Source organism: Lepidochelys kempii, chromosome 1 (assembly GCF_965140265.1).
Source record: "Lepidochelys kempii isolate rLepKem1 chromosome 1, rLepKem1.hap2, whole genome shotgun sequence".
NCBI classification, from domain to species: domain Eukaryota; kingdom Metazoa; phylum Chordata; order Testudines; family Cheloniidae; genus Lepidochelys; species Lepidochelys kempii.
Genome location: NC_133256.1, coordinates 41,765,559 through 41,788,981, shown reverse-complemented (window position 1 = coordinate 41,788,981; position 23,423 = coordinate 41,765,559). Strand labels below are relative to the sequence as shown.

Here is a 23,423-nt window from a genome sequence, read left to right as displayed (position 1 = left end):
AATATACATTTGCTATGTGTTCAATGTAACCTGCAAAGAAAAATAATTCGATTTTTCCTTTTTTAAAAATGGTTTGTGATGCATAAAGGTGGTTTGAAATGTTGGATTTTTGTCCCCTGCATATTTTTTAAAATATTAAAATTAGAAATTCAGCGTGTCCTGATCACACAAACTGCCATCATAAAAACTGGCTTTTTGACGGGCCAGACCAAAAAGAAAACTTCGCTATAGAGAGAGTCAGGGATGTTTCCTATTTGGAAAGCTGAGCACCATCGGTTGGAAATTCATATGCTGCCCCTAATAAATATTTCAGTTGGTGATGGGGCACTCACCTCTCGTCAGTGCCTCCTGTCAGCTGGGCATGGTGCTCCAACCTTTCTGCTCCTGGCACCCCCTGTAGGTTGTTGGCCTCATTAGGTGGATCTTTAGCGGCTCAGTCCTTCAGGCAAGTCGCACAATCTGAAATGGATGAACCCTTTCTGGGGCAAGGAAAGTCCAACAAACTATCTGCCCTTATTAGGTTCTTTAGCTCTGTCTGTGGGCTCTTTGAATCCATCCCCTTTCTCAGGTTTTTACTAAAAAGTCCAACCAGAACTGTGGGTCAGAACTGTGGGTCTTCAGCCCCATCTGTGGGCCTGGTTGCATTCCAGCCCCTTTCTTGGGCCTTTAGGTAAAAGTCTTGTCCCCTTTGCAGGACTTAAGCAACTTCCCCACAGGGACCCAGGCCTGCCTAGTATGCCAGGTCCCAACCCAGGGACCCTGTAAACAGCAGCCACATATGCTTCCCTTAATAGATGCTGCTGCTTCATTCCCTGGGCTGCTTCCCACTCACTCCTGTCACCTTCACCCGTTACCTTAAGGTTACAGTACTTGGGTTCTCTCCATTTTATCCCTGCTTGAGCAGGGTCTCTCACAGGCTGCCTTGACTAGAGAGTTTCACTATCTACCATCCCTTCCTCAACCTTCTTGTCCCAACTAGCAACTGAGCCCCTGCAGCTCCTTTTAGCTGAGCCTGCTGTAATCTGATTGGCTGCTTCTCTGCAGCCTTTCTAGACAGGCGTGGAGGACCTACCTTCACGGCACCTTTCCTGGGGACCAGCAAAGGGCCAGGTACACCCCATCACAAGGCTTCAGTACAAAAGAAATGGGTATGAGGCAGAATCTACCATTTACACAGCAAGCCCTCAGCAGATCAACACAGTACCCATGCAAACTGATCATAGAATATCAGGGTTGGAAGGGACCTCAGGAGGTCATCTAGTCCAACCGCCTGCTCAAAGCAGGACCAATCCCCAATTTTTGCCCCAGATCCCTAAATAGCCCCTCAAGGATTGAACTCACAACCCTGGCTTTAGCCGGCCAATGCTCAAACCACTGAGCTATCCCTCCATGATAGCTTGTATCTTCCATCTACTTGCTATCTGTTTCCTTCTCTTTAGTCTTTATGTTAAATTTTACTTTTGGAGTGTAATTTGCGACCTGGGATATTTTTTACTTGATGGCTCATTTTAACGTATTGTGTTATTCAGACAGTGCCAATAGCATGATAGGTACTTTGCAGGCCAGTAAAGGGTTACTGACTTGTACATTACAGGAGTGTTGTGACAGCAAAGTTCAGAGCAGTGTGTGAGAGAAGAAAAGAGGTTAGCAAAGAGAGGGGCATAGCTGCCCTTGTTAGGCCACAAAATCCTCCTGCCCTTTCCAGACTATGTCATTTGAGTGCACATGGTGGATTTTTTGGTTATTATTTAACTATTTCAGGCCAATCATTAATAGAAGGTCCTTGGCTGGGATCCCTGGCTGCTTCTGTAATAACCACGACCTTAATGGGCTCCCAGACTAAGACTCTTTTTTACTAAATTCAGGCAACCGACTTGCAGCAAAACACCGAAACACATTACTGCTAGAACCGTATTCACCTGCATTTTACAAGGAAGAAAAGAGCATTATGAAGACTTATATAGGATTCCTCCTTCCTTGTGATTTTCAAAATATTGGAACTGGTGCTAGGGAAAGGAGGAGCACTAGCACCAAGCCCCTCTGAGGCCAGAATAGAGAGAGGCTGGAGTGCAGTATGCCTGTGTCTAGGTTTTAAGACATGAGGAAGGAGATCCAGACATTAAGATAAGGTGAATTTGGACACTGGGTGAAACAGTTTAGGCAAAGTAAGAACTGGCCTGAACCTGGCCTGGAGATGATATATGGAGTATTGTCTGGCAGCCAGCTCCTCTCTCCTCATGGTCTATTCTGCATTGGTAGGTCCTGGATCGGGATAACAAAACTCAGCATCACTCACGAAATCAGAGTAAAATCCTTATGCAAAAGTTCCAGTGTAGACCGAATCTTTTCAGTAAACCAATTGAAAGCTCAGTTCAGAACAGTTGAATAGTTTCAGAAAGGATTGTGTCACCATCTTGTGGCAATATCGAATATTACTGGCAATGTGCTGCAGTATCTAAGGCCTTGTTCTACCTTTGATATGACGTGGTGTGCTTCAGGAAACATGTTCTGCTTTCTCTGAATGAAGTTCCCTGGCCTGTCTTTGTGCTAATAAAAGCAGAAATGGTAGCAAACAAAGACTCTTTGAACCTTAGGTGTCCTTAACACTATAGATAAAGAAATCTTGGCTAGCAAGATAGGGGCTCTACCTACAATCACATACAAAATATCTAAGGGCCTGTCACAAGTGGGGATTAATATATATAGAAATATTAATTGACATACAGAAAAACACCTAAGGCAGTCCCCACCCCTCCTAGGATCGCAGCTACCGTGTCTCTTTTGCTCAGTCTAGAGTTCCTCATTGTGATGCTTTCCAGCCAGGAGCACCATCCCACCCGGAGTGGCATTACATACGGGTACACTCCTATACTGTACCACAGAGATATCTAACTGAAGTGGTATTATAATTTTTTTCAGAGAGTAACAAGGGTTGATCAGCAGTAGTCTTTTTACGTTCCTCTTAACCACCATAGACCCGATATAACTTTTATATGGTCTACGAACAACAACTTCTTTGACCTTCCTGACACCATACAGGCCCATGAAAACCCATTTACCTGTATCGTTTACATTTACGTCTACATCAATGCTACCAGTTCACCTAACACTGAATGTAACATTTCCATAGTCACAAAACTTGTTCTTATTCTGCAAACCAAAGTATCTAACATTTGTGAAGTTGATATATTGCATGGGTCTAGTAAACATTTGAACGGGGGTATACAACTTAATCCTTGCATCTCTTATTTGATATTGGACATTGATTACAATATCAATAGTGTGTACCCCAACTTTCATCCAACTATTCACATTTGTTTCCACTTATGAACAAAGGGAAGCATTGTCTGCTGCCACTTGCATAGTGCAGCCAGTGAGAAAGGTATCACTAATTATCCACTTGCATCCAACATCTGGTCTATACACAGATGCAAGCGTTTCCCCATTAACATCTTCTAGGGTTACATTTGACTCACCTTTCTCTACCATGAAGGCAGTCATAGTCCTTCCACTGCACTTGTCTTCCCAGACCATGTAGCAATTGCTCAGTAGTTCATATGCGTATATTGCTATGGTGCCCTTAATTTGAAGAGGCATTCCTTGGATTACATAACTGTTATTAGCCTCACAACTAAAATGTTCACTGGTGTTAACAATCACTGCATTTCCAACATGCAGGACCATAGACATAAACAAATACAGCAGAGCATTTTTCTGTGGCACCTAGAAAGCAAAGAAAGAAAAGGGGACAGGTTACTATATTTTGCGCTGATAGAGCTTACTGGGACTCACACCGTAGAAGCCTCTGCTTTCCCTCTGGGCAAGTAGTACTGACAGAGCTCACCTCTTCTTTCCACACATGTTTATTGGCCCTTCCAGCTCTTCAGTTGGGAAGAGTGAAACCACTTTAAGACCTGCTTCTTTTTCCCTTTAATTTCAACCTGGTAAATGGTGGGACTTGCTTTATTAACAATAACAACGGGGGCCAGCCACCTGGGGCTTAATGCATGTTTTTTCTCTGAGTAAAACCTATGCAGCACTCTGTCCCCAATGTTCCACTCAGTTACCTTCAAAGTTTCCCCCAGCCGTTTCTCCATTAGCTTTCTGTTCACCTTCAGGTTAATCACAACCTGCCTCTGGATCTTACTGATGGAATCTAACAACTCATTCATGAACTGATCCATCAGAACCACTGCTGATAATCCTCTGGTGGCATTCCACCTAGCTACCACTGCTCTGGGATCTTCATGAGTCTACCTGTCAGGGCCTTGTGAGGTGTAAAGCCATGTGAAGTTACCATTGACTTTTGTGCCATGAGAATCTGTGGGAGCTTTCAATCCCAATCTTTACCTGATTCTTTCACTATCTTCCTCAATGCAGTCTTTAGGGTTCTATTGGTTTGTTCTACTAAACCCGAACTTTGAGGGTGACCTGCAATTTGTAACCTCAACCCTAGTCTGAATCGATTACATCAGGTAGACCAAACCTGGAAAAGGTCTGCTCCAGCAGCACCTTGGCCGTAGTACTGGCTGTGTTGTTCCTCATTGGGTATGCCTCCACCCACTTTGAGAAAGCATCTATCACCACCAGACAGAACTTGTTACCTCACCCGGCCTGAGGTAACGGGCCTATAAAATAGATTTGCAACCTAGACCATGGACCTACTATGGGCTGGTGCAGCAAGGGTACCTTCACTACATTGCTATCACAGGGTTGTTCTCTACACAGGATAGACACTTGTGATGTGATGCTCTACATCTGTCACATAACCAGGCCACCACCCCACAGTCAAGATTCTATTGACTGTCTTCTCTATATCAAAATGTCCCTGGCCATGAGCCAAAGCAACAAGTTATTTTCTTAAACACACAGGTATCACTAATACTGGAGCCCCCACAGTGTCTCACTTCCTGACAGCCATAACAAGGTCACCTTTCGTTCTAAAGATAGTATAGTTCTATATATAAATCCAATACAGTGAACCACTTGGCGCATGCTGAAATTGCCACCATAACCTCCTGAAACTTCGCTACCACCAGCACCATCCGGGGAGCTACATTGTTAAGCTCTTGATAGTTCACTGTGAGCCTCCAGGTCTTCTTGTCAGCTTTTAGCACAAGCCATATTGGTGAATTACACGGACTGTTTACACCAATACTTCTTGTTCCAGAAGGGCATCAATGGTCTCTTTGATCCCTTCCTTAGCATTCTTGGCATATCTGTATTGCTTCTGGCGCTCTGGATCAGAACCCAGCACCACCACCTCTGCAGTGATCTTACTGCACTGTAGCTTGTTCTTTGCGAAAGCTTTTGGGTACCTGACTGCCACTTCTGTGACCTCTTGCTCCCATTTAGGAATCACCAATTCCTCTGGAACCTTGAGTGCAGCTACTCAGTGAGAAGCAGGGACAACAAATCCTCCTGCTGTTTTGTCCTGAACCAATACTCTATTGGGCAAATAATACCGCATCAAGCTTCATTGCTTGTTAGTTTAGAATTCCTCTGTAATCCTGCATAGATCAATCTTAATAGTAGTTATACACTCTTTTAGTTACAGTAGCTATTCATAATTGGTTTTGTTTTTTATTTTCATTATTAAATGTTAATCCTAGCTCATCTCTAGAGACACAGCCATGCTCTGAAGAGTTTATCTTAAACTCCTCTGTCCCTGACACTTAATTTATATTTTAGACTGTTCTAACCTATTACTGTTGGGTTTTGTTTTTTAAATACATAAATTAAAAAAATTAGACCATGATCGCAATCTATCAATCCTAATTTATGTAAGTTATCTGTTAAGGCCCAAATGTGGAACATAAATCTAAAATAATAGAGGTGAAAAATAGCACAAGAAACTTTAGATAAAGTGAAATTCTTTCCTTTACGAGAAATGTCTATAAACACAGTTTCCTGCATCTACATTTCTTATATCAATATTGTACTGTAATGAAAAAGATACCACAAAATTGATGTGGAGCAAAGACTGATTTGGATTTAAAGTAAAGGGCAACTGAGCAGTATCTGAGTTTGATGGGAAGCCAAGTCTATGCCACAGAAAAGAACAGGCTAGGAAATGCGTCTTAAAAATAGATTTAAATGACTGTCCTAGCCAATGTCTCTTGGTTGCTGCCAGCATGGGCTGAGAGATGCAAGTTTGAAACTCTTCTTCGAAATCTGCTTTCATCACTGGAAAGTGGCAGCTGGCCAAGGACAGTTTGCAAAGCACATTTTAACCCAACTCTTCCCTGTGTGGCTCAGCTAACCGGCCTGAGGAAGAAACCTGCTCAGTTAGATTAAACCCCAAGTCTACACTATAGGAGTGCACTTATGGCCCTTCAGCTATGCCACTGTAGCGATGTGGTGTAGATGCTTCCTACATCAACAGAAGGGGGCTTTCTGTTGATGCACTTCACTTCTCTGAGAGGCGGTAGCTAGGTTGACAGAAGAATCCTTCTGCATCTACACTGATGTCGACCTATGATGCCAAGGGCTTGTTTACACTACCCGCTGGATCGGCAGGCAGAGATCAATCCAGCAGGCGATAAATCGACTGCTGAGCGCTCTCCCGTCGACTCCGGTACTCCACCAGAACGAGAAGCGCAAGCAGAGTCCACGGGAGAGCCTCAGCTGTCAACTTACGGCGGTGAAGACACTGCGGTAAGTAAGTACGTCGACTTCAGCTACAGCTATTCACGTAGCGTACCTTAGCTTGACCCCGCGCGGTAGAGCAGACAAACCCCAAGGAGTAACATTTTAAAACCCCCTGAGCAAGGTCGATCTAAGTTTCAGGTGTAGACCAGAGCTCAGCTGGGCAGTCAGCGCCTCAGGCAAAGGCTGCCGGAGAATGCCTGGGTCAGCCCCCGAGCAGAGGCTGGGTTATTCCTCATCCAGGCCCAACGCGGGGAGCAGCGGAGGCCAAAGGAATGAAACACGCAGCGACACGCTGCCTCCCCAGGAGCGGGCCCCGCCAAGGCCCCGGCTATACCGCCGGACCCTCACTGCGCGCCTTGCAGCGGCTCACGCCCCGCCCCGCCCCGCCCCGCCGGCTCCTCCTCACGCTGGGAGGGACGTGCCGGGGTCGCGGCCCTCAGCAGTAGCCGGAACTGGGAGGTGACGCCCGGCGCGAGCTGGGGCCGGGGCTCCTGCTCCTCCCGCCATGCTGTCCGGGTGCGGGCGGGCGCTGCCGGCCGCCCTGCGCCTCGCGGTGCGGGGCTGGACAGGCGGCGGCGGCGGCGGCAGGAGGCGGGTCAGCACCAGCTGGTCGCCGGTGGGCGCCGCCTTCGATGCCAAGCAGCAGCGCAGCCGGCTGACGGGCCAGAGCACGGTGAGCGGGCGGGGCCCCGGGCTTGGCGGGGCGGGCTAAGGCCCGCCCCCTCTTGGAGGTGGCCAGGGGCCCGCGCCCTGCCCCCGTCCTGAGCCCGGCGGAGGCTGTGAGGCGCGCTGCGATCGGTCGCCTCTCAGCGCCCCTCCCGGCTCCCTGGGGTCGCCCCTCTCCCCGAGCCCCTGCTGGGACCCGGGGGCGCCCCGCATGCCGAGACCTGCTCCCTGGCGCCCGCGGCATGTTGGCGCCAGGGTCTGGCTCTGCTCTGCTTGGGGGAGGCTCCCTGCAGCGCAGCGGTGCACTGAGGGCCGGGGCCTCCCGTGGACCCCACGTCTCAGCTCCGGGCAGGGAGCTGCGAGCAACCCTTGGGGTCACCCACTGTTATGCCAGACCCGGGGGGAGGGGGGTCCATGGGGTAAGCTCAGTGCCTCGTGCAGGAGCCTGGGGGCGGGGTTTTGATTAATAGATTTTTAAGGCCAGAAGGGACCATGATGATAACCGGGTCTGACTTTCCGCAGTAGGTAGGGCTCTAGAACCTCGCCCCGCAAGGGTCCACGATTGCTCCTGTGATCTTCCCCAGACAGACAGCAGGCAGTACAGCCTGCACCCTGGAAAGCTTGAAGGGCCATCGTGCCATTGAAGTACTACACCTTTGTCCTAGACTGTATTTTAAAGGTTTAATCTAACCCTAAATTTACCAATTACTTACCCCTTCACACTCGCTCTCTCTTTTTTAATGGCAAGTCTGCACATAAAATGTTGTTCTGATGCAGCTGCACCGCTGGAGTGCTTTAATGAAGACAGTCCACGACAGCCACGGGAGAGAGCTCTGCTGTCCCTTAGGGCTAGTCTACACTATTGTGCTAGTACATCTGTGCAGCTGCACCGCTTCTCGTGAAGATGAGCTATGCTGATGGGAGAGCACTCTCCCGTCGGCATATTACTCCATCTCAACAAGAGACGGGAGCTATGTCGGCGGGAAAGCGTCTCCCACCAAGATAGCACCAGTGTGGATAGTGCTTAGGTTGATGCAACTTGCATTACTCGGGGATGGCTTTTTCACACCCCTGAGCAATGTAAATTACATCTATTTAAGTGGTAGTGTAGACAAGCCCTTAGTTAATCCGCCTCCCCGAGAGGTGGTAGCTGTGTCTCTGGGAGAAGGCCTCCCATCGACATAGTGCTGTCTACAGCCAGGGTTAGGTTGGTATAACTGTGTTGCTCAGGGGGTGTGGATTTTTCACTCCCCTGAGCAATGCAGTTATACCAATATAGGTCTGTAGTGTAGATCAGAATTTAGATAGCTGTTTGCTTTGAGGAAATATTCCTGTGTAGTGGAGATCCACGTAATCTCTATTTTGAGGATTTAGGAGGTGGGATGTGAGTGGTGTGTAGATTTTGATCTGGTGTTCTGCAGGGGAGTGAGTTTCACCAATAAATTAATAAAAAAAAATTCATTGGAAATCACTGAAACAATTTAAAACAACGTAAAACAAATTGTTTTATGACCCAGATGGCAAAATTATTGAGATGATTCTGTGCCTTGTCACCAATAATTTCTGTATTGAAGCGAGGCAAGAAATACTCTCTTGTTGTATCTCTTAGGTAAACCTTTTGTTCTGGGGCTCTTTCTATTCAATTACTTTTCACCCTGTTCAGTTGCTTCCTACACAGAGAATTTGTGGCTAACTGAAGTGCAAAAGCTCTGATTACATGTGCAGTTTCATCAGCCAGTTTTAAAATTTGTCCCGAGTGTCATTTAATTTGTTTTTAAGCTGTGTGTCTGAAACATCCTCTCCTCCAAAGAGATGAAGAAATGGGGGTAGGAGGGGATCCACTCTGGCCAAAACGTTCATATCTGAATGTCTAAAGTGAGGGTCCTAAATCCACATTAGGTGCTCAACCCTTTGAAAATCAGGCTGCTTCTACTTACATGCTCAAATATGGATTCAGGATCTTAACTTTTATGAATCCAGTTATGAAAATTTTGGTCTTGTATACTGGAACAGTCTTTAGGATCTACACCGGTGGTGGGCAACGTGTGGCCTGTCAGGGTAATCCCCTGGTGGGCCGCTAGACAGTTTGTTTACATTGCACGGCCGCCCACAGCTCCCAGTGGCCGCGGTTCGCTGTTCCCGGCCAATGGGAGCTGTGGGAAGTGGCGCAGGCTGCAGGTTGCCCACCACTGAACTACACAGTAAGAATTATTTTTCCTAATTTATATTGCAGTTAAAGGCAAGAAAAAGCAATCAGTTTTTCTGAATTAAAACTGTTCTGTGATCATACCATAATTCAAATAGGAACATTTCAAACTGAAGGTTTGTGAAGATTATTTTGAAATGACTGGGATATTTTGGAGATGAAACAACTTAGTTTTGTCTGCTGTTTCACCCTTTTGTGTTCATGTTTTTTTTTTAAACTGATATATTGGCTAACACAAGCAAATGTTTATCTGTGGAGTGTTGCCACCAGGCCTGTTGATTTTCTTCTTTTTGATGGGTCATTCATTTATGTTGGTGAGAGTCCTGTGGCAGATTTCCAGGAGTGAGCTATAATGCTGAATTACCTGGAATTAAGAAATTGGCAGAGCAGATACCAGTAACATTGTTCTTCATTATTTTTGTATTACCGATACTTATCTGTTTCCAGTAATGCCCACAATGTGCTACTCACTGTACCAATGCTAAAGAAGGGTTCCTGCTCTGAAGTGCCAAGTAGGGCAGTTGAAGCTGCTGAGACCAGGAGTAAAATTTTCAAAAATGCCTCAGTGATTTAAGAGCCTAAATCCCATTTTCAGAATGGTTAGGTGCTTTCAGGGAAGCTTAGGCTTCTGAGGCCCAGAGCCGCAAGGGTATTTAGAAGCTCGGAGGTTTTGGGCCTAAGTGCCTAAATAACTTTTGAAAATAGGACTTCTGGACTCCTAAGTCACTTAGTTTTTAAAATTTTACCTCAGGTCTGTAACATAAATCTCATGATATGAGTGCTATATTTCCAGGCCACTACCAGTTTGCTTTAACGCATAAAAGTAGCTCTTCCAAAATTTGTGACACCCAAATGCCTAAATATAAGTAATTTGAAAATTTTTTATAGCAAACACCCATTTCTGAACATTACAGAACAAAGTAACTTTCTTGACAGTTATTGCAAAAATAATTTGTTTGGTGATTAATCGAAATGTCCAAGTTTTAGCAAGGGTTTCTATAGTAGATAGTATTACATTGTAAATAAAATACATGTTTTATTCTGATTTTTGTCAGTTTGGTGTAGATCTGAAACTGAGAGATTAAAAATGAGATACTCTAGTTATTTTATTCTAGTGTATTTGCACTGTATGTTGAATCTACACTTGGTATTTTAGGGTCTATTTGGTGTTCCAGAATTGAGTTCTCCAGAAGGATTTCAAGAGGCACAAGAAAAAGCATTACAAGAAACTGAACAGCTAGTCCAGAAAGCATGTACTACACCTCCTGGGCCACAGACAGTAATGATTTTTGATCAGCTTTCAGATGCATTGTGCAGAGTAGCAGACTTGGTAAGATTTATTGTTAAGTTTGATAGTCTCTTGTAAATTTACTTTTTATTTGGATATTTCTAGCTTAGCTCAGACTTTTGTTTTGTAAACTCTTCTGTTATAAAAGATACTGTATCAACATTGCGATTTCCTGTATCATGATAGAAAATTACGATTTCCCACTAAGGAGGGTCTTTTTAATCAGTTACAAAGTCTTTCATTAAATTACCAGTAGTTTCAGAAGTTATATCTGATGTGATTTGTAACTGTACAGTGAACTTTAAGTGAGATTTAAAAATAATATATCAATGACAAGAAACATAGTAAAATCAGATCAGTATTTTATTAACGTTCTTGCCTTCTCAAGACTTGCAGTTACGAAGTGTGTACATCTGGGAATCAGATCACTCTGAAATGTAAAGACGACTCTAGGCTGTAGCATAGATGGCCTTTTATTTGTGCCAGCAACACTCAGTTTATAGCCAGGAAGTGATGAATGTCTTATGTCTACACAAGAAACGCCACAGCTGTGCCAATGTAGTATAAATACTACTAGAGCGATCCCTTCCATCGCTCTAGTAGTATTTACGCTACAGTGGCACAATAAATAAGTAATAAAATCCCCCTTTCCAAGAGGTGGTAGCTAGGTCAATGGGCAAATTCTTCTGTCAACCTAATGGTGTCTACATCAGAGCTTAGGTCAGCTTAGCTACATTGCACAGGGGGTGAAATTTTTCACAGCCTTGAGCAGTGTAGTTAAGCCAACCTAAATGTGTAGTGTAGACCTAATTTTAGCCAACTAAATCAACAAGAGAATTTAACAAAACAATGTAATAGCTGTCACTCTTGTGAAAAGATTCATGGGATCATTAATTCCGGAAACAGTCAGGATCTCTGTTTTATATTTCATACAGAGAACAGCACCTGCAGTAAGACCATAAGAACAGCCATACTGGGTCAGACCAAAGGTCCATCTAGCCCAGTATCCTGTCTTCCAACCATGGCCAATGCCAATTTCCCCAGAGGCAATTAACGGAATAGGTAATCATCAAGTAATCCATCCCCTGTCACCCATTCCCAGCTTCTGGCAAACAGAGGCTAGGGACACCATCCCTGCCTATCTTGACTAATAGCCATTGGTGGACTTGTCTTCCATGAATTTATCTAGTAACATGATGCTGGAAAGGTTCAGTTCTGGCTTAGAGGGAAGATTGCTAGATACTGTAACGTGAATACCGCTTCCTGTAGCAGCCTGGGTTTTTGTTAGAGCTCTGCCAGCCTATTATTTATTAAGCCTGACACTGCTTACCTCCTGAGATCTTATAGGATTGCATCCTCACTTGTTATGGCTACAAGCAATATATTGTTTAACACAAAATCCAAGTTCAAATAATATTAATGGTCTGTTTTAAACCCAATAAAACATGGAGAGTTGAGAATCTGAAGCTCTTCTTAATTCACCATGTTGTGCTTCAATACGTAAACTTACTGATGTGTAAAAATCACCATACTGTCAAAGTGGGTTGTTCATGATGAAGTTGTGACCATGACAATTCGTTGTAATTGAAGCATGTATTGGTTTAATGAGATTTAATTTTACTTTTCTTATGGTAGTAATTTTTTTTAAAAAGTGGTCTTATGAGCTGAATTTACTGACTGTATATGGTATATTATTAACGCATATAATAAATGTTTACTTCATTAGTATTTGAGCCTTTTATGGTAGCACATGATTTATTGCTTCATTAGTGGTATTTTTTCAGGTTATACTGTATGATCTTAGGGGCATAAACAAAATCTAAAAATATGTATTGTATCCCAGTGATTATGTTAATTTAGATTTATATCAACCGTACCAATAAGAGAATCCTTCGATCCCTCCTGAGATCCTACAGAATCTAGGGGCCAAAGTTTGCTCACCCTAAAACCAAGGAGTGTTTTAACAGTGACATCCATGGAAGTAGAATCTGTCTCTAAGGCCCTCTCCAGTCCACCCACCCCATTAGGAAATGCCTGCTTAAACACACAAACAACCCTAAAGGTCAACAAACTTATCAGGTGAAAGGGGGAAGCTAATTGTAGAGTTGAGGGCCCTCGGCAAGAGAATACATTGTCCTATCCCAGATGTTAACAAGTAGAAGGGTACTGTCTCAAATAAATGGCATACAAGCCATAAAGGGCTTGATATAGCAAAATTAATAGTTTGAATTACACCTCAAAATAAACTGGAATTCAGTGCAGTCTATGTGCACAGGTGTAATACATTATATGTGGGATAGCTATATTCTGCACTACATGAAATTTCCAAGTGGGTATGAAGTGTTTCTCCAAGCAGAGCGCAATGTAGTAACCCAATCTGGAGGTGAAAAAGGCATGTATAATTATGGTGAGGTCTGAGTTTGAGAGGAAACTTCTTGTCAAGTACAGATGGGGAGAAAACCACTCCTGGCCTTTGCTGCTATTTGTACATCCAGACACAGCGGAGGCCTCAGTAGTATCTCTACATTATGAATATTAGTGACAAGAGGTAGTTATACTGAATAAAACGAGCATGTATTAAATTACCTATGTTCTGACAAAAAGAAAAGGAGTACTTGTGGCACCTTAGAGACTAACAAGTACTCCTTTTCTTTTTGCGAATACAGACTAACACGGCTGCTACTCTGAAACCTGTCATTATGTTCTTATACTTTCCCAAGCCAGCCTGGAAGTAGATCCACGTGTTCCGAAGATGCCTCCAAACTTGTACGTCAGCAGATGTGTCTTAATTTTTGTATGCTTTACCCTGCCTACACTCTTGTGTTCACCAAAGCTCTGCTGCATGTGGAAGTTGAATCGTTAGTTGCTTAGCTGCTTGATTGGTGCATACAATACTGTTATCACCAAAATAGGGGAATTTGTACATAGGTAAAAAAGTAGGGCTGTCAATTAATCACAGTTAACTCACATGAGTAACTCAAAAAAATTAATCATGATTAATCGCAGTTTTAATCGCACTGTTAAACAATACCATTTGAAATTTATTAAATATTTTGGAAGTTTTTCTACATTTTCAAATATATTGATTTCAATTACAACACAGGATACAAGTGTACAATGCTCACTATATTATTTTTATTACAAATATTTGCACTTTAAAAATGATAAACAAAAATAGTATTTTTCAATTCACCTTATGCAAATACTGTAGTGCAATCTCTATTGTGAAAGTGTAACTTACAAATGTAGATTTTGTTGTTGTTACATAACTGCACTCAAAAACAAAACAATGTAAGACTTGAGAGCCTACAAGTCCACTCAGTCCTACTTCTTGTTCAGCCAATCGCTAAGAGAAACAAGTTTGTTTATATTTACAGGAGATAATGCTGCCCACTTCTTATTTACAATGTCACCTGACGGTGAGAACAGATGTTGGTATGGCTCTTTTGTAGTTGGCCTTGCAAGGTATTTATGTGTCAGATATGCTAAACATTCGTATGCCCCTTCGTGCTTTGCCCACCTTTCCAGGGGACATGCTTCTGTGCTGATGATGCTCATTAGAAAAATAATGCGTTAACTAAATTTGTGTTTGAACTCCATGGGGGGGGGGGAGAATTGTATGTTTTCTGCTCTGTTTTACCTGCATTCTGCCATATATTCCATGTTATAGCAGTCTTGGATGATGACCCAGCACATGTTGTTCATTTTAAGAACATTTTCACTGCAGATTTGACAAAATGCAAAGAAGGCCCCAATGTGAGATTTCTAAAGATAGCTATAGCACTTGACCCAAGATTTAAGAATCTGAAGTGCCTTCCAGAATCTGAGAGGGACGGGGTGTGGAGCATGCTTTCAGAAGTCTTAAAAAAGCAACACTCTGATGCGGAAACTACAGAACCCGAACCACCAAAAAAGAAAATCAACCTTCTGCTGGTGGCATCTGACTTAGAAGATGAAAATGAACATGCATTGATCTGCACTGCTTTGGATCATTATCGAGCAGAACCTGTCATCAGCATGGACGCATGTCGTCTGGAATGGTGGTTGAAGCATGAAGGGACATATGAATCTTTAACATAAGAATGAACGAATGTCCATACTGGGTCAGACAAAGGTCCATCTAGTCCAGTATCCTGTCTTTTGACAGTGGTCAATGCCAGTTGCCCCATAGGGAATGAACAAATGATCTTTCCCCTGTTGCCCATTCCCAGTTTCTGGCAAACAGAGGCTAGGGACACCACCATCCCTGCTCATCCTGGCTAATAGCCATTGATGGACCTATCCTCCATGAATTTATCTAGTTCTTTTTTGAACGCATTTGGCACATAAATATCTTGCAACACTGGCTGCAACAGTGGCATGAGAAGGCCTGTTCTCAGTTTCAGGTGACATTGTAAACAAAAAGCAGGCAGCATTTTCTCCTGCAAATGTAATCAAACTTGTTTGTCTGAGCGATTGGCTGAACAAAAAGTAGGACTGAGTGGACTTGCAGGCTTGTTTTATTTTTGTACAAAAATAACTGCATTCATAATTCTACATTTGTAGGTTCAACTTTCATGATAAAGAGATTGCCCTACAGTACTTTTATTAAGTGAATTGAAAAATACAATTTTTTATTTTTACAGTGCAAATATTTATAATAAAAAAGCAAATATAAAGTGAGCACTGTACACTTTATATTGGGTGTTGTAATTGAAATCAATATATTTAAAAATGTGGAAAAACATCCAAAATATTTATATAAATGGTATTCTATTATTGTTTAAGAGTGTGATTAATCCCGATTAATTTTTTAATCACTTGATAGCCCTATAAAAAAGTGCACAAAATATAGATGTATATTTTATGTAAGCAAATTAGGAGGTGAAGTTGGAGTGCCTTTGGAAAATTCGACCCATAAAATGACTCCAAACACTTAAAGTAAAAATTATGTGTTTTCAGAAAGATTATAAATGTATGCTATATTACATAGTAAACCACATTCAGTTTCAGTTTTTCTTTTGAAAGGAGTTTCATATATTTCAAATAAATCCAGATAACCTTTAACAGAATGAAATATTCAACAGTTGTAAGTATAGCAATCTGCAGTTTATTTCCTTGTGCAAAATAGTCTATTCTTGTGTATATAAAAATATTTTAAAATCTGCGTGATGACATTTACCATGAAAAGCAATGAAATCTGGTAAATATTTAGCATAATCATATGAAAACAGCTTAGTCTAATACCAAGATAGGTGTCTCTTGCAGTATCTGGAAAACTTTAGTGCATTTGAAAGATTGAAACTTCTTAAGGTTATTTTTTCCATTTTAAAAATAATTCAGAGAAAAAGTAGGCCACAAGATCATACATAATAAGAGAAGTAAAACATGTATCACTGTTAGGTTTGTGTCCTCATGTCACCATTGAACTGGGCATGGGCCAGCAGGGAATTCACAAGTGTAAGTCAAATCCTGTAAACTCCCAGTGTGTAGTTCTTATTCATATGGTAGTCCTGTTGGCTGTAGAAGTACTATTTGTGCGGATAACAATTTGCAACATTGGGCCTTTAAGCCCTGGTCCTATAAAGACACACATGCTTAAATGTACCTTCATGAGCTATGCCATTGATTTCAGTGGAACTTTTCATGGGAGTGAAGTTAAACATTTGGATGTTTGCAGGATTGAGGCTTTAGTGAGCATGGAGGAAACCTATCACATTGCTCAAGGCAGGATTCACTATTTTACTGAAAGTCTCTGTTGATCCTTTAATCTTATGTGACACTTTTTCCAGTAGTATGCTGGCATTTGTCTGTTTCTCTACAAATGGTGGCGAGACCTTTTGAAAGATGTAGTCTCTCATGGGTTTTTATCCAATTTTGATGAAAGATTAAAGCTTTAACATAAAGTTCTGTACTTAGTTTATAAAACCCTTTTTCAAGCAAGCGTGTAATATTTATAGCAGCAATATTTAAGATATTTCTTAAAACGTGTCTTAGGAGTAGATGGTCTATACTAAATTTTGAAAAAACAATACAAAACATGTTTATTTTTCTGGAATAGAGTTTAGTAAACAATAGAAAGTTTTAAAGCAGTAAGATTCAAAGGCACTGTTTTTTTATGAGTGTTTCTTGCAAGGGAAAGAACCTTTTTCTAAGGTACATGCCTAACTGAAAATAATAATAATAAAAACCTAAGTGAAAATATTTTCTTTGGAGTGAAATTTATACTATAGCAATTAATAACTGTTGACAGGTTCTTAACAGATACTGGTTCTGAGAAGACAAATTTATGTGAAAGTGCTCAGTGAAAAGAGATTGCATGTAACAGTGGAAACATGTTAAGCTGAGTGGAATTGCCAACCTTTTTAAAAACTATTTATTTATTTATTTAGGAAGTTTAAACATGTTTACAAATCTGTGCCATATAAATTCCAACTCTTCTCTAAAAACTAACTTGCATGTAAGTTTCAAATTATGGACAATCTTTCCCATCACCACCACTTCTCTTCTTTTTCTACTATGTCAGGCTGACTTCGTGAAAATTGCCCACCCTGACTTTGCATTCAGAGAGGCTGCTGAAGAAGCCTGCAGAAACATTGGTACCATGGTAGAAAAGTATGTTTTGTTCATTTATGTTGCTGTAAAATTAGCTTTCATGTCTGAAAAATTCTGCACTATCCAACAGATAACTTTTTTGCTTATTGTTAACGTGTGTGAGGTTTTTATGTGTGGAACAGATAGCAACTTTGTTTTTAAATGAGTTATTTAAAGATTCATCCTTACAGTGACTGGTGTAAGGTCACATACACCAATACCCGGGCCAGAGTCGTCGTCAGTTTTCTCTGCGAGCGTCTAACAAAGCTGTGACCAGCCAAGCTCCGGCAGCAGAGCTTTCTGCCGTCTAAGAGGGACAGCGCCGCATCAACGCATATGCTTGATAGGCTTCACGCCACCAAGACTAGAAATAATAATCGTAAGAGTAAATTCAGTAGAAACTGACGGCTTGAGCCTGTGCACTTGTTTGCACTTCCTACCTGCCAGTGGATTTTTCAAGACCTAAAGCGGGGGGGGGGGTTACTCAGTAGGGCTTACCTTGCTGCGGACTGTCTGTTTTTAAATGTCAGTTTGGATTGAAGTAAACTTTTAGAGACGAGGAAAGCACAAATTAACCTGAATCTCAGAAACTTCTTAACTACTATGAAAGTTTGGAGGCAGCTACTGTATTTACGTTTCAGAGTAGCAGCCATGTTAGTTTGTATTCTCAAAAAGAAAAGGAGTACTTGTGGCACGTTAGAGACTAACCAATTTATTTGAGCATGAGCTTTTGTGAGCATCCGATGAAGTGAGCTGTAACTCACGAAAGCTCATGCTCAAATAAATTGGTTAGTCTCTAACGTGCCACAAGTACTCCTTTTCTTTCTGTATTTACGTTGTATGCTTCTTTCTGTGGCAAATAGCATCCCTGGATTACTAGCTTCTGTTTAGTAACAGTAGTAAGTCTTTGCATTTATATAGTTCCTTTCACACAAGGTGTCATGCTTTCTGAAGTGGCTTACGACTGTGAGTACCAACCTCAGGGCAGACTGTCAGGAACCAGGGCATGAACCTCAGACTGGTTGTGTGTGTGTGTTATACTTAGATTTCATCAACCAAGTAACAAGTGTGAACGGCACAGGCACTGTAACCGTCTGAGTAGGGAGCCAGAGATAGTCCTCTTGAGTCCTCTGATCTCTCTTGCCACCCAGGCAAACCTGCCTCTGTGACCGATGGTCCCTTATACCAAAAATCACAACAATATGCAGAATACTCCCAGTCCCCAAGGGACCTGTCACTTACCCAATGTCAATTGTACTCAGATCTCAAACCGAAGAGAACGCTTTTAACCAATTGTGTAACAAACCAGCTAAAGGTTTGTTAACTAGGAAAAATAAATAGTTATTTACAAGGTTAAAGCAGGTAACATACACATGCAAATGAGGTACAATCTTAAATTCAAAAGGTAGTAAAGGTTCTATAAGCAACCTTTTATGTCTTTTAGGGCTAGCCAGAGCCAAACAGCTTGGGAATCTCTTGCTTATGTTTAGGAATCTTTGCTCCTCAGAGTCCAGACAGCATAAATATACCAGTTGCTCCTTAGCATGAATTTCTATTCCCTTTCTCCAGCATTCAAGCTGTGATGGGACATGGGATTGTGCACATATCCTTTTTAGGGGTGTGGGGGAAGCTATCAACAAAGTCTTTTGTCCACAATGGCTTGTCTGATGCCTAAAGACAGTCTTTTGTTGGGAAGAAGATTACACCCCTTGTGGTAAACTAGTATTTCCAACTTGGTAATGATTCTCCCCTGACTTGGGGGGTGGGGGTGGGGGTTACAGTCTTAGCAAACATTTTTATAGTCACAGAGCACACATTTAAATATTATCTTATAACATGGGATACAGATATAAGCAGGATTAATACATGCAGCATCCTACAAACATTCCATAAACTCTAAACACATTCTTATAATTCTAATAACTATTTTAATAATGCTAACACACAGCAGGTAAGCCAGTCTGGTTTCCAGCTGTACATTTATCAGTGTTCAGTGAGGCCTAAGGGCCATCGCATGAGGTGGTGCCTGGTCTGCCAGCATCACACAAGGTCTCGACTTGGCTTCACTGACATTAAGTTATTAATCCTTGCAGCATTTCTGTGAGGTAGGTATGATAAGTATTATGTCCATTTTATCGATGGAGAAACTGAGGCACAGACTGGTTTAATGAGTTGCACATAGTGACATAGGGCTTCTGACTCCCAGTCCTGTATTCTAACCATTAGATCAGGGGTTCTCAAACTTCATTGCACTGCGACCCCCTTCTGAAAACAAAAATTACTACACGACCCTGGGAAGGGTTGAAGGGGGGACTAAAGCCTGAGCCCACTCAAGCTCTGCCACCCTGGGGGTGCCAAAGCCGAAGACCAAGGGTTTCAGGCCCAGGCAGGAGGCCTATAACCTAATCCCCGCTGCCCAGGGGTAAAGCCCTGAGACTTGGGCTTTGGCCCTGGGCGGTGGGGCTTGGGCTTCTGCCCTGGATCCCAGCAAGTATAAGCCAGCCTGGGCGACCCCATTAAAATGGGCTTACAATCCACTTTGGGGTCCCAATCCACAGTTTGAGAACCGCTGCATATATTATGCTCTGTCAGAAACTACATTTTTCTGTTGAATGCTTTAAATAAGCCACTATCCTTAGACTTTGTCCTACTTGCAACAATATGTCATGCAAAAATACTTGCCTGTTGAAAATAACTACCCACCTGCATAGTCATAAATGCTAGAATGTATAACTTGTCTCCTTGTATTGTACAGTAATTTCTGAGTACAGTTACAACTTGAAAGCATTTTGAAAACTTCGCCCTTGATTTCTAATAGTGTATGTCAGAAAAGATTCAGCTCTGCCTTTGAACAAGTAATGCCGAGAGACTGAAATGTCAGTAACTATTTCTGATACTTCGTTGCTTTCATCTTTATCTCTTCAGGTTAAATACAAATATCGAGCTGTGCCAAAGTTTGAAACAGTTGCTGGCTAATAAAGAGGTTATGGATTCCCTAGATCCAGAAACCAGGTACTTGTTAATGTTTAACATTTTAGAAGTTAATACACTATAAATTAGTCCCCAAAATGCTTGGAAATATTTCTGTATTGTTAAATTGATGGACAGTTCAGCACCCTTTTGTAAAAGAACTGCAAAACACAATGGGCCAGAAAATCTGAGACTCCATTTTTATGCAACTTTATTAGCCACTGAGAATTTAACTGTGCAGTAGTCAGGAAGTTCAGTTATGGTTATGAATAGGATGTGCTGGAGTACACATTTTGTGTGTGTGTGTATAGCTAAAAGCTATGTTTAGTTTGCCCAGTTTAAATCTTTAGAAAATGAGGAAATGCAAAAGTTAAGTTTTCCATAACAAAATCAACTCAACCAAATTGCACTATTCTATTCTGCTATGATATACATCTAACAACGTAAACAGTAATAAGGTATAAATTTAAGAAGGAAAATAGGGAGTGGAATGTATTTAGGTTCTTACAAATTAAAATGAGTGCATGTCCATTCATCTAGAAGCCTCTGACAGCTTAAATTTTTAAATGTAAATCATATCTGGAGCACACTGGAAAAATATGCCTATGTGTGGTTAGCTTTCTGTTTGTTTTCTTATTACTGGAGTTTCAGATAAAATCAAGCATTTTTATTAATGGCAGTTGTGCATGGTAACATGCTTTCAGTCTGTAGGGTCAAATTGACATGTCAGCATTGTTTACTTTCACTTTATTGTTGTTATAAAGCACCATTTTTAGTACTGCTTATTCATTTCTGCCTGACATATTATTCTTTCTCTCACACAGTAACAATAACTATCCTACTTTTTCCTCCCCAAACAATCAGATGTTCTAGGCTTAAGGGCTTTTTCCTTCATCACTCAAAATAAATGAAATAAGTTAAATTGATGTTTTATAGTCTACACAAATTAATGTTATATGCTTGTTAAAAGACATTTTTCAATGCAAATCACCAAAATATTTACAAGGAAAAACATCCAGTTTCACTGAATAAACAAAGGAATAAACCTGCTGGAAGTGTATGTGCACAGAAAAAAATAGTTATAAAAGATGATATAATTAATTATTTTCTATCTTAAATCAAAATATAGTCAGTAAAATGTAACACACTAAGATCCAACTGCTGTGAAATGAGGGGGTCTTTAACAGGGTTTTACTGTATTTTTAGGCAAGTGGCAGAACTTTTTATGTTTGATTTCGAGATCAGTGGTATTCATTTGGATGAAGAAAAGGTAATTATTTTTGTCTATGACATGTGAATAGATGTTTGTCTGACTCTTAAAAACAGATAGCAAAATGCAAGGCATATGTAATGGATTCTGTGCTGAGTTGCCCCCTTTGAATGCTCTGGAAGTCAGTGGAGCTCAGCCTTCACAAAAACCTATTTGTCATTAACTATCAAATGGCTGGATTTGTAGTGTCCTATACAACTTCCCAGAGTCTAGTTCAGCCTTCACTCTCCAGACTGCCTTGTTACTCAGTCCTGTACCCCAGGGAGTTACAAGTGGGGACTCTGGACTCTTAGATCTGCCATTTGGGTTCGTATCTGCACAGTATAATTTTTGTGAAAATGGCTAGTTGTTTCAACAGTGTACCTATATAGGGTGGGGAAAACATGCTTCCCGTAATCTGGATAACAGGCTACTCAAATACAGCACTTCAGAAAGAATCAAGCCACATGTCTGTGCCACAACCTAATACTTTTAGTGACTCTAGAGCAGGGATCTCAAACTCAAATCGCCAGGAGGGCCACATGAGGACTAGTACGTTGGCCCGTGGGCCGCATCACTGACACCCCCCCACTCCATTCCCCCCGGCCCTGCCCCCACTCCACCCCTTCCATGAGGACCCACCCTTCCCCTGCCCCTTCCCTGCCCCTGTTCCAACCCCTTCCCCAAATCCCTGCCCCTCCTCTTCTCCACCTCCTCCCCTGAATGTGCTGCTTCCTGCTCCTCCCCCCTTCCTCCTGGAAAGCCCTAAGCGCTGCCAAACAGCTGTTTGGCGGCAGGAAGCGCCTGGAGGTAGGCAGAGGAGCGGGGATGTGCGGCACACTGGGGATGGGGGAGGCGGTGGGTGAGGAGAGCTTGGCAGCCTCAGGAAATAACTTGGGTGGGGGAGGGGCCACGGGGAGCTTGGCGGGCCGCAGCAAATAACTCCATGGGTCGCATGATTGAGACCCCTGCTCTAGAGCCTCTAAGTTGCCCTTAGTGGCCTGTGTCAGTGTCTCTCTCTCTTTCCCCAGCAAGAGTCCAAGATGGATCTGCCAGAGCTAGCAGTATGTTAGTAATATGCTAGTAATATGTTGGAGATGTTCGGCTCGATGTCCATAAATGTTCCTGGTACTCATGACATATTCCTGCATGAGGAAATCTATATTTTTGAGTTTCTAGCAGTCGATTTTCAAACAAAGACTCTTTTTTACTAAATTCAGGTGGCCGACTTGCAGTGAAAACACCGAAACACATTGTTTTGGTAGCAGCTTGCAAACTGGAAAACCTTCCCAGAATAATTTTCTTACAATTACTGTGTACTAAGATTAACACCTCTTAAATCAGCGGTGAGGTGGAAAAGTACGACAGGAAGGCATGCAAACATTTAAAGTATGGCTACTATGATACAGAAATATTAATTGACATGTAGAAAAACAAAATTGGCATTTTAAAAAAATTTAATCCCCCCTTGTGACAGGCCCTTAGATATTTTGTATGTGATCGTTTGACCATAGTTACTGTTTCTTGCAAGTCCTGCAATTTTGAGTTCATATTAAGGTGCACTTGGTTAGAGGTATGTTGCCATCCATAGTGAATTTCTGATCTCTTCCTAAGATTTGCTTGAATGGCACATACTGCTCTCTCTGCCTACAGAGCATTATTGCTTGGATTCAGCTTCCTGGCACAAATTTAGGTTTGAATCTCTTGGTGTTAAAGAACTTAAGGTTGAGAATACCTCAGCTCATCTGTCCTCCTAGGTATCATGAATGTTTTCTTCAGAATGTCTCTAGAGGTTGGTTTCTCTTTGGATTTTTTCATAT

The 23,423-nt window shown here is 42.0% G+C and overlaps 1 protein-coding gene across 1 annotated transcript in view; it reads left to right on the top strand.

Moving 5' to 3' along the window:
• The first annotated feature begins 7,065 nt into the window (after window positions 1-7,065).
• Window positions 7,066-23,423, top strand: part of MIPEP (mitochondrial intermediate peptidase) — a 134,740-nt gene continuing 118,382 nt past the window's right edge. Inside the window, exons 1-5 of the mRNA XM_073340102.1 lie at window positions 7,066-7,324; window positions 10,680-10,853; window positions 17,317-17,405; window positions 20,310-20,396; window positions 21,561-21,624. Of these exons, the coding sequence (XP_073196203.1) occupies window positions 7,157-7,324; window positions 10,680-10,853; window positions 17,317-17,405; window positions 20,310-20,396; window positions 21,561-21,624 (582 nt within the window). The 5' untranslated portion in view covers window positions 7,066-7,156. The remainder of the gene's footprint in view (window positions 7,325-10,679; window positions 10,854-17,316; window positions 17,406-20,309; window positions 20,397-21,560; window positions 21,625-23,423) is intronic.